Source organism: Mauremys reevesii, linkage group 1, assembly GCF_016161935.1.
Source record: "Mauremys reevesii isolate NIE-2019 linkage group 1, ASM1616193v1, whole genome shotgun sequence".
NCBI classification, from domain to species: Eukaryota; Metazoa; Chordata; order Testudines; family Geoemydidae; genus Mauremys; species Mauremys reevesii.
The window spans coordinates 52,169,292-52,183,612 of NC_052623.1; the positions used below are offsets into that span (position 1 = coordinate 52,169,292).

Sequence of the window (14,321 nt, forward strand, 5' to 3'; positions counted from 1 at the left end):
CTACTACAGCATGGTATTCTTCTGAAAACTCACTAAAACATACTGCAAGTAACAGTGAAAGTCCAGAATGAAGTAATTAATTATTCCCAAAGCTGTCTAGCATTTGATTGAGAATGCACAAAAATTGAAATTTAAGTTGCTGTTAAATAAAAAACCACGATTACTTGCTAAAAACCCAGAACAATTCAGGTATGTAGTTCTCCTTCTTGAACAAATGGCTGTTACACTCCCTTGTTAGTGAAAATGCAAAGCTCAGATTGTCATGGGCCAAGAACTGCCCATGCTTTCATGGGCAACATGACCTAAAATTCCGCTGTTGTCAGGAAAAGAGCCTGTTCACTATTAAGACGTACTTGTATTTTGAAATCCTCAACTCACCTAAAATTAAGTGTTTGTAAAATGGAAAAAAAAGGTAAATTTTGTTTTCAAACTGTTAAAACAAAAAAGCATGAAAAATTGATTATGTAGTACCCTTTTGAAGCTATTCCAAAAGCGACTGAAGCCACAAACTGTCCAAGAACAAAAGTCTGTTGTGACTGCATGTTCTCAAATGTAAGTTGAGAGAGGAACTACTTAGCTTTCAATTTAGCTAAAGCTGCTGGACAGCTTTGAATTGAATGATCTCTTAGTAACACTCCCCACATTAGTCTCTTGAGAATCCATTTACAAGCCATTTATTTAAGACAACAAATGCTCTGAAGACTCCTTTACTTTTTCTCATTACTTTATTGAATTATGTTAACATCTGCATCAGTGACATGAAAATATAGTCTAAAGAAATAAAAATAAAAGCAGTGGTACAGAAGAAAACATCCAAATTCCAATGATAAAAAAATCACAAAGTTAAAACTCTAGTGAAATATTTGTTCCAGAATGTTTTATGTGAATATCTGTTTTAATTAAAATACATTTCCATTCTTAGGAATGAATGAAAAACTGCAAAACTCTCTATGCAAATTACTTTGTTAGCTTCGGTCTTTGAATCTTGGTAATTGCAAATGTATGTGTATCTTATGATCACTGGTATATTTTCAATCAGATCTCCCTGTTTCTTCATATCTAAATGGAAGACTTTCACAGTTGATGCTCTCCATGGAAACCTACCACAGCACCTTTGCCCCTTGACAGATATGAATAGGCCAGTAGAGGGAGCATGCTTGGTCTGCACTGCAGTACACTAGTCCTATTTTAGATATAAACATCTAAAAGCCATGTTTGGGGCTGATTTTATCTGAAGTTTTAAACATTGTACATGGTTATTTTAAAAAACGTATTAATGTTTTAGAACTTTTTTAAAAATGTATTACTGCAGTGAATAAGAGAAAATATTTAACACACTCTTTTTAGAGTAGTTCATTCACGCAGAGGCCAAAGCTCTTAGTTCACATTTCAGTTTAAGAACTTATATACACATTCTACATAATTTGTGAAGATGCATTTCTAATGCAAAGAAATTTCCTAAGTAAGAGTGTGTTCTGGTGATTTTATTTTTAAAATGATCAAATAAGGCAGGCATCTAACTGGAAATTATGAACCCAGCACACAGACCTGGAGTTATAGCAATGGCACCCTCAGCAGCAAACCTGGAGATGAAACTGTCAGAATAATGCAGTTCTTTGATTTTGAAATGCTACCTGACAATTAAAATCTCAGAATTTTATCTTTTCTGTTTGTTCCCTTATTTGAAACAGATTTATGTTATTAATTTTACTAGTAGTTGGATTCTCTTTCATAGAAGACAACCTACCTGGTTTTTAGCTGAAACACCAATAGCTCTGTTTTTGGATCCAAATGATACAACTGATCTGAAAAGACAGAGAGCCTTGTTAATTCACTATTTTATTTTATTGCCAATATTGCTAAGAGCTATAGCAGCTTTACTTATTGCTATTGCAAACAGAATTTGAGAGTTTGAGCAAGTTATACTGCTACTCTTGTGGCTTATGCTAATACACAGCATTTAAAAAAAAACAACAATCAGCAATCTCTTACTCCGAGCCACATACTTTACTCTACCATATATTGCATGTTTTTATTTTTGCGCACACACGGAAAGTTTCAGCTCCAAAGAATGTTTTGTAAAGTTACAACATATGCTTTGGAGTTGAAACTTTCTGTACATAGTCTTAGCCCAAGAGTAAATTGTTCTGTACAATTTCAAGAAAAAAATTTCAAGCAAGTTATCTATATGGAAAGAAACAGATGCTTGTGTCCCAATTTTTTTTAAATAGTCTTTTTTTGGTATGGCTAACCTCTGAATAGCTGAACTTCTGAGTTCACATGTAGCACTGAGTAATTGTTTCAATGTGGGTTAGAATTTTCTTCATTGTAAAGCTGAGCAATTACAACATCAATTTATGTGCAATAAAGCTTTAAGTTGTTTAATAGCCTGCTGTACTAAGAGCTTGAACAAGAGAGACTGCATATCTTCACTGCCACAGCTACAAAGTTTCTTCATCCCCTTTTAACAGGAAATTAAAGCCTAAAGACTATATTAAAGCAAGGCTGCAAATTAAACCATGCATCAAGAAATTAATAATTCTAATTCAAATATAACTGCTCCCAAATGCACATAAGAGCCTTCCTGGTAACAAAAGCTACTACCAAAGCATATGCATAAATATATTTGCAGTGTGAGAGAGTTAATACTCAGTGAGAATCTTTTTTAACCCTACAATGTGGCTAAACATACACACATTGCATGACAAGTATTTTAATTTAGCTATAATTACATTCTCAACGTGTACATCCAGTTCTTTCAAATGTTAGTGCATCTGCTTTGCCTTTGCTGTGTGAACACTCTCCCGCCCCGCGAAGGACGGAAAGTTGTCTATTTCGTTTCCGATCACAATACAAGATTAGTGTTCAGATTTTAAATGGGAAGCCTCTGTAGATTACAGAGCTGGGCACGTTACATACACCTGTTTCTATTCCCCGCTTCTCCAGCCGCCGCTTTCCGATCCCCGCGCCTGACGAGTCCAGGTCAGGGCAGCCCCCTGCCCCAGTCACGATACACCCACGCCCCGTCTCCAGGGGCTGGAAGGCTGCGCCCATCAGGGCAGCTTTGCGCAGAGGGCGCTGACCCCACCGCGGGGAGGCTCGGGGCACCCTCCTGCCCCTCATACCAGGCGGCGGCGGGGCCGAGGCGGCGCGGGAGTAACGCAGCCGCGGGGGGGAGGGGGGAAGCTGCGCTGGGAGCTTCTAGCAAGTTCCAACTCAGGGCGCAGCGAGTGTCCCCCGCGCCGCTTCAGCATCACCGCCCCGGCAGCAGCCATCACCGCCCCGGCAGCAGCCTTCACCGCCCCACCCCGCCGCACTCCGGGGCCACGCCGGGGTCAGGAACTGCAGCATCGGCCCCGCCATACCCCCGCTGCAGCCCGCCCGGCGCCCCGGGCACCGCACGCGGCGCGTGAAGGGGCCGTAGCCCCGCGCCGGGCGGGACAGCCCGACTCCCCTCGGGGCCGGGGCCAGGACCCGGGCCGCCCCCGCACTCACGGGGTGCATCTGTCGCTGAACTCGTTGGCGACGGTCTCGATACCCCCGGCCCGGGCCACCGCGATGTAGCAGCTCTGCGAGCCCAGGTCGAACCCCACCACGGACATGGTCCCGCCCCCCCGCGCGCGCGAGCCTCTCCCCGGCCGGCTCCGGCTACGGCTCCGCCGCAGAGCGCTGGCTCCGGCGCTGTGTCGCTGCCTCTGGCCGCGGGCGGGGGAGCCGGCGCCGCCGCTTTAAATATGACAGCGAGGAGAAGTTTCCAGAAACTGCGGCAGCCCCTTGCCGGCTCCACGTGCGGCTTCCGCTTCCGCCTTCTCCGGCTTTCTCGAACAATGCTAACCAATGGCGGGCGGAGGAACGCAGTGACGTGTCTCGTTCTCATGACGACCCGGGACGCCGCGGATTCTGCGCCGGCGGCGGCTGTCAGACTGGGAGGAAGCCGGCTGAACAGGAGGGGGCGGGGCCCGGAGGCTGGTAATACGGCGCGTGCGGAGCCGCTTCACCGCGTTCCCGGCCATGGGCTCCCGGAGTCAGTGCGGCCCCCGTAGCTGGGCTCCAGGATACGGCGTCTGCGCGCGGACACGAGACGAACCCGGCCGGGTAGCGCGCCTGGGTCCTGCTCGGCCTGTGCTACTGCACCACCCCCGCCCCCCCGCGCCCTGCCCCCGGCCTCCCCTCCCGCCGCTCTCGCTAGGCGGCCTGTCCTCGCCTCTGCCCCGCTCGGCCGGGCGCCCTGGGTGGGACACGCTTTGTCCGGATTAGTGCTGGGTGGCGAACGGACGGGGCGGGCTACTGACTGGGGCCCGTGTGGTCGCGATGGGTTGTGCCGGGAAGGGGAAACTGGCAGCCAGGATTACAGCGTAGTTAGGGTTTGGCGGGCCTCGGTGCCGTTCCTGCTAGCTACTCCGGAGTAAGCAGTCCGGATCTCCCACCGTCGTGTGGACGCTCCTGTTCTATACTAGCCACCTAGACAATCTCTTTGAGATGTGGGGGTGGGGAGCAGAACACTGTAGGCGATGGGCTAGCGCAGTGGGAGGCACAAGTAGCCTGGCCAATAATTCTATTTTAAGACACCCCCCCCCCCAAAAGACACACCAAAAACCCACCTCCATTCCCCTCAGCTTAGCAGATTCCTGGGTGTCTCTTTATAGAACTGGGACCAGGCATGACTTGTAGGGATTTGGGCATTAGGCTTGCTGTAAATTAATAAAACTTTAAAGAATTACGCTCTGATCATTAAGAAGTTAGGACCCTAAACATCTTTGGGATCTGGGCCTTACTGATTTAATTCTTCATTTTACTTTTTCTCCCCACTTTCCATTTTTCCTTTGTCTGCTGCTGCATTTTGGTGAATCCTTTCCTCTGTTTTTTAAGGCTAGATTTACACTGCATAGTATGCTTATGTCAGTATTATTCTCATCAGTGTTAATTGTTCTCTATTTGTCATTGCCCATCAATATTATTTCCGTATTGGGCCCTTGTTTTTCTTTGTCATGTTGTCAGTTCTCCCCAAAGAAAGAATATGGGGACTATGATTTCCATTCCCAAAGTATCTTGTTTTTTATTTTGCATTTTCTCCTACAATCAAAACTCTTTCTTCTCAAAGGATGGTTTGGTACCAGAGAAGTTGGGGAAGAACTTTGTCTCGGAAATGTGAGCGAGGCATGATTTTCTTCCCCACAACCCAAGTCACAAGAGAAGGAGATCTGTTTGAGGTGGAGATGAGGAGGAGCTGGTGTGTTTGCCATTCTAGAGGAGTTGCAGAGTAACTGAGCTATGCAGTAGAGGGAAGGTGAGATCATCCATTCCTGATTCGCACCTCTTTAATTCCAAGTACTTTCCACAAAAAGAATAGGAGTACTTCTCTTGCAAAAGTGAAAGTATTACCAAACTTAAGTTTAACAAGATGGATCCACAAAGGTGTCTACTGCTTCCCTGTGCCTCCCACACCTTTTAATTTAAACTATTTTTTGTAGAAAATTTTGCTCAAAATCTCAAATAGTTCAGAAATATTGGGTTTAAGAGGAAAAAGAAGAATGCTGTCATTGCTGAGACACAAAACACACGTGCTAAAATAATGCTCAAATTAGATCAATACATCTTAGGCCTTATAATTAAAATCAGCACTTCAGACATTGAGAGATCTAGTAACAAGAAAGGCAAAGATACCTGATAATAAAATATGAATTCAAGGAGGTTAAATAAAAAGTAAGTACACCCACACCTAATTCCAGTTTAGGAAATCTGAATGAAAAAAGTATTTCCTATCATAAGTGACTATGGATTAAATGAGAAGGAAAAGTTCTACATTTCCTGATTTGGGCAGCTGTCTTTATCTTTTCCAAATACTACCAAAGTAATTCTAGATAAAATCCTTACCAGCTGTCAAACTGGGATTTAACTCATTATGATTCTGCTCCTGCATCAACCTGGACCTCAATAGCTGTGCTGTGTCTCACTGAAATCAATGGGATAGTGCAAGCATCTGCACTGTCCTGTCCTGATGGATGATTGGGGCCTTATGTGGAGTGGAAAACCTCAGAGTTAAAAATATCCTTAAGTCTAGAGACAAAGATGGACTAATAATTCCTAGTCTGCAGTTCTATTAGGTGGCAAAATTAAGAACAACAGTAGATTGAACTAAGCAATATATACATCCATAAAACATGGGTTAAAATACAACATATGCATTTTCCACATTTCCCTTTTGGGGTTTTAATTTGAATTCCTTAAAAATAAAATTGGCCATGACTCTATATGAGTGTTGCTTTATGACTTTACCTAGATGATATACATTATCTTGGTGTCTCCAAAATTGTTCATTAAGCATACATTGTTCATTAAGCATAAAAACAAACAACAACAAAAAACCTGCTGAACCAATTTTACAAAGTGTGAAAGGGCAAGTATAATATCTTGGCACCATTTATTTTGTAAGGAAACTGAACTTCCAGTCATTTACTCAAGAAACAAGCATTTTGACCCTGCTTTTAACAGTATAACCAACAGATTCTTTTTACGAGCAAAATATAAAATAAAAATATGTTGGCCGAAATATAATTTTTCAGTTAAGTGTATTGATTGACCTGTTAAAATGAGGTTAAAAATAATTTGTGACTATTTTCACAAGTAAAAAGTTAAATTATCATTGCACCATTCAGACAGCTATGTGACAGACTAACAGTATTCTGCAATATCCTGAACAAATCTTATGGAATTAAAAATTTTATTGAATTAAGTTAAACCATTTTTAATTAGATTTAATACCTTTGGGGTCCACTGTATTAAAAAGTGTGTATGTGTTATTGTGGACTTGTATTAAGGTTGCCAGGTGTTTGGTTTTTGACTGGAATGCAAAGTCAAAAAGGGACCCTGGCGGCTCTGGGCAGCACCACTGACTGGGCCATTAAAAGTCCGGTTGATGCGGGGCTGGCAGGCTCCCTACTTGGCTCCATGCGGCTCCCCGGAAGCGGTGACATGTCCCTCAGCTACTAGGCGGAGGGGTGGTCCCGCCCCAGGCACCGGCTCCGCAACTCCCATTGGCTGGGAACTGCAGCCAATGGGAGCTGCAGAGGTGGCACCTGCAGGAAGAGGCAGCATGCAGAGCTGCCTGGCCATGCCTCCGCCTAGGAGCTGAAGTATATGTTTCCGCTTGTGGGGAGCTGCCCGACGTGAGCGCTGCCTGGAGCCCACACCCTCTCCTGCACCCCAGCCCTGAGCCCCTTCCCTCACCTTAACTCCCTCCCGGAATCCGTGACTTCCAGAGACCTCTGTGACATTTTCTACTTCATCCGCAGGGGCAGCGGGACTCGAGCTGGCAGCCAGCGGGGCCCTAGCAGGGTTCCAGCAACAGGCAACAGCAGCGACAGGGGACCCCCAGCAAAGTTCCATTGACAGGTGACAGACTCCTGAGGGAGCCCTTCTCAGGCTTCCAGCGACGAATGACAGCCTCGCGCGGGAGGGAGGGGGGACACCTTGGGCAAGTGGCTGGGTGTGTCCCATTTTCTCTTTGGGAAATATGGTCACCCTGCAGCTCCCAGCCACCATAGGTGGAGGCCCCCCCTCCCCCGCAGCTTCCAGCTGCCACAGGCAGAGGGGGAACCCCACAGCTCACAGCTACCAGGGTGGTGGTGGAAACCATGGAGCCTTGCAGCAAAAGTCACAGACGGTCATAGCTTCCATGAATTTTTTTTATTGCCTGTGACATGTCCATGGCGTTTACTAAAAATAACCATGACAAAATCTTAGCCTTAATTATAGCCTGATGAATGATTATCCATTTGAAATTTCCTACTCAAACTTTATTATTTGTCATTCTCAATATGTTAGTTGTAATCTTATTTTTTCTCTTGTTTAACAAGTTGATAATCCAATAAAGGTACAGAAACAATGTAATTTAGCTGACCAGTCACACACTACAAATTTCAAGTAGCAAACAATCAAGTTTGCAAGTAACACACAGGCTGAAATTTGTTTGCATAAATAATGTGTTTAATACCTTCAGATATTAATACATTTATATAAATCAGGATTGGTTTGAAAAATAAAAAGAGCTACATTTACAATAAATATTCACAATGAATAATTTGACCTGTTCTATTTTGTAACTTTAATTAATTAAAAATAGTTTCTCTCTCTAAATACACAAATTTCTGATAAATGGAAAAACAGATGAAGAACCAAAAGAGAATTATATGTTAGCTTGGAAAAGAGAACTTGACATTTAACAATCAATCTGGCAAAGGGAAACCATGGATAAATACTCTTTCATATATTATAATAATACCACTCTTCTCAGTAAATAATTTTAAGATGGATAAAGTGAGACCCAGAGAGCTAAAAGTAACTTGCCCAAAGTCACCCACTATGCTAGGAGCAGAGCCAGGAATAAAAACCAGGCCTCCTTAGTCTCAGGCTAGTGCTCGAGCCACTAGACCATATGGACTTCTTAGAATACTATCTATTCCAGGACCTCTTGTAATTGCAATGTTTAACATTGGGAGGAGGAGGCAGAGAGAATCCCACATCTCATTATGATGTCTGAAGAAATCAATAAGCCTCTTTGTCTCTCTCCTACTATTGAACTTGTGTTATTCATTATCATTCTCTAAAGTTTATTGTATTGGTTAAGTTTAAATTTTTTTGAGGAAGAGCCTTGTTTACTGAATATATTGAATGCCCACAGGACTTTTAACATGTGCAGAAGATTATTATATATTACTTTAAATCAGTAAGCCAGTATTTATGACCCAAAGTCACTTACAAGATGTGCCTGAGATGTGAAGACTACCTGTATTTTGAACATTGGTAAAATATGTTAAAAGTCATAGTACCCAGAGTGGTGCGAGTATGAAGTGCATTTTCCAAAGTCTGCCAAATCAAAACCAGTTTTAACCAGAAAACTTAAGAAACACTTTGATGAAGACTACTTCCGTGTCCAAATGCTGGTAAAAATAAAATAAAAAGGGGATTTTTTCCATATTCAGAATGTGCTGAGCATTCACCCTCTGAAAATCAGTCTACCTTAGTGTCTCAGTTTGGGCACCCAAAAAGTGAGGCACCCAGAATAATTAGTCACTATTGGCCTAGATCTTTTTGCCTTGATTCTCCTAAACCAGGGGTGGGCAAACTACGGCCCGGGGGCCACATCCAGCCCTTCAGAAGTTTTAATCTGGCCCTCGAGCTCTAGCCAGGAAACGAGGTCTGGGGCTTGCCCCGCTCCAGCCGGGAAATGGGGTCCGGGGCTTACCCTGCTCTGTGCATGCTGTGGCTGGGAACTGCAGCCAATCAGTGCTGCAGGGGCGGCACCTGTGGACGGGGCAGCGTGCAAAGCAGCCTGGCTGCGCCTCCGCGTAGGAGCCAGAGGGGGGACATTCTGCTGCTTCTGGGAGCTGCTTGAGGTAAGCGTCGCCCGGAGCCTGCATCACTGCCTCCCTCCCACACCCTGACCCCCTGACCCTGATTCCCCTCCCGTCCTCCAAACCCCTCGGTCCCGGCCTGGAGCACCCTCCTGCACCCCAACCCCTCATCCCCAGCCCCACCCAAGAGCCCACACCGCCAGCTGGAGCCCTCACCCCTCCACACACACCGTAACCCCTTCCCCCAGTCCATAGCCCCCTCCCACACTCCTCATTTCTGGCCCCACCCCAGAGCCTGTACCCCCAGCTGGAGTCCTCACCTCCTCCCACACTCCAACCCCCAATTTCGTGTTCATGGCCCGCCATATAAATTCCATACCCAGATGTGGCCCTCAGGCCAAAAAGTTTGCCCACCCCTGTCCTAAACTGTTTTATATAGAACTAAAGCTGTAGTCTTATGTCCCTGTGCAATCTTAGAATGATTTTTTTCTGTTACGGAATTTAACAAGTCACAACATTTTGTATTAATTTTTATTACTGAGCCACTTGTATAATTCTACTAACAATCCAAAATAGAAAATAATAATAATGCATGCCTTTAAGCTTATATTGCTTCTCTCTCCACCACAATAGCAAACAAAAAACTATATATGCTCTTTTGGACATTAGGGGGTACCACAACACCACATAAACCATGATGTCACTGCCCTACTAGTCAAGTCTATTGGCCTTTCTTATCTTTGCTACAATTCCTACTCCTGGGGGAATTCTGCACCAAAAAGTTAAAAATTCTGCACACAATATTTGAAAATTTGACAATATTCTGCATATTTTATTTGTCAAAATAACACAACATAGTCATGCCAGTTACAATTATTTTGGTAATTTATTTAAAAATATCTGTCAGCAAGTAAGTCTGTAATAACACAGACCAAAAAAACCTGATTCTGGTAATTTTTTTTATGAACAGATTTCTTACTAGGCATATTAATACAGAGCTTTTTGTAATTCATTTAAATTATAATACAGAACTGTATTTCTTGCACCTGTCAGAAGCAGGGCAAAGGCTTGGGGGAGTCAGGGGTAACAGAAGAGATGAGGGAGAGGGAAGGTGCCTGGGAGTGAACCTGAAGGGTGTTGCGTGTGAGGTTTTTGTTTGGGGGGGGGTGGGATTGTTAGGGTGTTGGGAAGCTTCCCCCATGCAGACCCTGCCTGACCCCAAGCCTCTCCCATTCAGTCAGGCACATCTTCCCCTGTCCCTGCATCCCCCACCCACATGGGTCTCTGAAATCCCCCCCAGCAGCCCCGTGTGCCTCACTCTGTCCTAACCTGGCTCTGCAGGCAGGGTGCTGTGATGAATTCCGCAACACTGGGCATAGAATTTTTACTCTTGGGAGAATTCTGCACATTCATCTGTCTCACATAATTTTGTAGTTTCCCTTATAAGAAATATTTGCCTAAGAAGTGCTGCAGTTCTGCGCTTTGCCCACCAGAGGCTGCTGTGGCGCCAGAACAGCCCCCTGTGTTGATGTGCAGAATTCCCCCAGGAGTAAATTCCATAAGGCAAGTCAGGAAGGAGAAAGTTTTAGGTTCCCCCCCTCTTTTTTTTTTAAAGCTTCCACCCCCATACACACCCCTCGTCCAAGAGACCAACAATTGAGGGTTCTTAGTTTCATGGATTTGTTGTTAGATTAGTCATAGAGTGGAGCAGGAAATCAACAAGACTGTTGACTGTGCAATAAATAGAGGCTCTAAGGGGCTGTCTACCTTAGTGAAATTTGCACCAGCTACTCTGTGTAGCTATGCTGCACCAAAGTAAAGAAGGGCTTACGCCAGTGTGCTTTACTCTGGTAATTTACTGGTTTAAATTGCACCACTGTAAGCTCTGCTTTATGCCAGTTACACCTCTCTCTATTAGACATTTGCACTGATGTTTACACCAGTGCAAATTTTTGAGAAAAACTCTAAATGTAGAGTACATTTAGTGTTTACAGCTCAAGTGAGTCAAATACCTCATTTGGGTTGTATACAGATCCACTCTTTCAGAAGATGTTTGAAATCACTGAGCTAGTGATGCTCAAATACGTTCAAGTAGTAGATAGTCCTATGTATGTCAATGATTGAGTTCACTGATCTCAATGACTGCATTTTTTAACTGATTTACCAATTATTCAGTATTTGGCAGGAGCTCTTCATTTTGAGCTAACAGAATGAAGGAGTAAAAAGAACTGTGTTGTTTGGGGGTCTGTGACATTATCCCAATCAGTCTGGTTGCCAGTCTGTGACACTGTTTCAACCAGAGAGAAGCCAATGTTTTCAAAGTTTCTAAAACTTGGCTGAATTTTCTCATGGCAATATAATCTGTGGATTGTCTAGCTCAGTCTTGAGAAAGTATAGTGGATGAAGTGTGGCATTCTGATTAGAGCTGGATGAATAACAGTGATTTGTGATATTTTACACAGATAAATATGACAAGTTCCTTCTGTTGTTATTCAGGTCATATTATTCATTGTTTGCAACTATTTGGATGACTATTGATGCAGAAAATTTCACAGATTTTACCATGCATGTCTATTTGTCTGAAAATTTGTATCAGAATGTGTTGTTCATTATTCTCCTGTTTAAAAAGCTTCAGCAGTTCAGAGTGGTAACAGAAACAATACCACATGACTTAAATAACTTATATACAATCAGTAGTTATAATATTTTGTGAACCTCCCACATGTTAAAATTTGCATGAACAGTTCAATACTTATAAATAACAAATATATTCAGAGACATTAGAATCAGTTCACAAAATATTCACAGACAAAATAAGCTAAATTAATTGGATTATTTATTTGCAATGAATAATATGACCACTATAATCTTGAAGTTTATTCTATATAGAATTTATTACTATGGAATACCATGAGTTCAGATTTCTGTTAAACTTCAGATATCTATAGGGTGACCAAATGTTAAGGGGAAAATATCGGGACTGATGCAGGGGGGTGCGTTTTGTTTGTTTGTTTGTTTTACACTCACCCATCTGGGAGTTCGGCAGCAATTTGGTGGAGAGTCCTTCAGTCGCAGATGGTCTTTGGCGGTATTTCGGCAGCGGATAATAAACCTTGCCACCAAAGACAGAAGCACCTGCCGCTAAAATACCGCTGAAGACCGTCCGCAACTGAAGGACTCTCTGCCGAATTGCTGCCGAAGACCAGGAAACAAAATATCGGGACAAATGGTGTCCTGACCATACTCTGGTAGGGACGCGGGACAAACTCCTCAAAATCGGGACAGTCCTGATTTTATTGGGACGTCTGATCACCCTAGGTATCTAGAGCCTTCCAGATAACCATGGAGTAGCATGCAGCCAAATGGAGGACATGGAAAACATACTCTGGAGGCTGGCAATATCCATATTGGGGCAAATAGTGATTAACAGTCATTTAAAAATTTTATATTCATGAAACTATTAGAAACTCATTATCATTTCCTCTCTTGCATGTATTTTGTCCAAAATAGGAGCCATGATCTGTATAAGCAAAATTATTGTCAAGTAATAATGATGCTGAAAACAAAATCTCTTATTTATTTAGAGAAGATCATTGCCTAGTCTTTTCTTGAGTTTTACAGTTCCCTAGGTCATCAGGAAGGACAAAAGATGAGAGTGATTTTCCATTATGAGGGTTTTGATACTAAGCACACACGAACTGCCACATAATATTTACCTGCACACTTTATAGGAATGTGTGATGGGGTTAGGCTGCTCCTTAAAAGTAATAAGGCCTAGGGGTCAGCTCAATCCCATTCGGTTGTTGCATCCCTTTAAGAGTTGGGGAGGTCTGATGTAGGAAGGGGTTTGGGAAATAGAAGATATGGGTAGAGAGGAAATGGTCTTGGGGGTGAGTAGTACTTGGGACTAGAAACCCATTACTATTCCTTTAAGTTCGCAGCCCAGGACCCTTGCAGAATGGCTTTCACCCAACCAATAGGGGATGTGTTGGGGAAGGAGTCTAGGATATATGCTGCCTTTTCCAGCATAGTGAGGATATACACTGTAAGAGGAATGTCTGCCTGTTAAAAATCCCCAAGTCTAAGAGTGAAAGGGTTGATTGGTGGAAAAAGGGTCAGCTGGAGGAGGAACAGTCTGAGGGGCTGCAGCTGACCTGAATGAGAATCCAGCTTCTGGGGAGGAGCTGGGGGAACTTCTGCCTTAAGGAGAGATGGGGTACTTTTATGAAGCACAAGCAACCCAGTATCAAGAAGGCTAGAAATAGATTTAAAGAAGCTCCTTGCTATCTGGCTGAGAAGAGGTAACATGAGGTGATTGAACCCTAGAGCAGGAGTAATGGAATTTGCAGTCTAGCAAGAAATAGTGATGAGCAAGGAAAGGTAGGAGCAAGTTAGCAGGCAGCAGGGAATTGGAAGGAGCAGCTCTTAATTGCCTAATGCAAGGTCCCTGGGCTGGAACCTGGTACGTGCCTCAGAACTGAGAGAGGCAAAGATTGATAAAATCTCAGAAGGGGGAAGGCTTGACATAAAAGCCTGTAGACTCTGGGATTTGTCTTTTCTGGGCTCTTCTGTTACCCCAGAAAGGGACTGTGTTTGAAAGGTGACCCGGCCTGAACACTGGAACACAGAAACAGGAAACAGGCAGGCTAAAACAGAGGTTCTCAATTTTTGTTGTTGATGGATATGCAGTGTTAATCACTGTGACTGATTGATGAAAGTATATGTGTACTTCATATAAACACATACAGTTAGTAATGCTTTAAGAAAAAGAGTATGAGTACTTACAGATATCAGTGAGATGGGTGTGCCTGCTTCTTACTGCAGAGTCAATCTATCCTTGGTGTGATGGTTGACAAGCAGGGCCGGTGCAAGGATGTTTAGTGCCCTAGGCAAAACTTTCACCTTGCGCCCTCCCCCATTCCCAAGCCCCTGCCCTGAGGCACCCCCTCCGTGGCAGCTCCTCCACCC

General features: G+C 43.7%; 2 protein-coding genes across 2 annotated transcripts in view; one reads left to right on the plus strand and one right to left on the minus strand.

Moving 5' to 3' along the window:
• The window catches only part of HSPH1 (heat shock protein family H (Hsp110) member 1), a 30,320-nt gene extending 26,687 nt beyond the window's left edge, over positions 1-3,633 (minus strand). The window contains exons 1-2 of the mRNA XM_039533733.1: positions 3,496-3,633; positions 1,748-1,805 (exon numbers count right to left, since the gene is read on the minus strand). Coding sequence (XP_039389667.1) covers positions 1,748-1,805; positions 3,496-3,602 — 165 coding nt within the window. The 5' untranslated portion in view covers positions 3,603-3,633. The remainder of the gene's footprint in view (positions 1-1,747; positions 1,806-3,495) is intronic.
• Positions 3,634-3,734: 101 nt separating this feature from the next.
• The window catches only part of B3GLCT (beta 3-glucosyltransferase), a 160,581-nt gene continuing 149,994 nt past the window's right edge, over positions 3,735-14,321 (plus strand). Inside the window, exon 1 of the mRNA XM_039533776.1 lies at positions 3,735-3,969. Within this exon, the coding sequence (XP_039389710.1) occupies positions 3,735-3,969 (235 nt within the window). The remainder of the gene's footprint in view (positions 3,970-14,321) is intronic.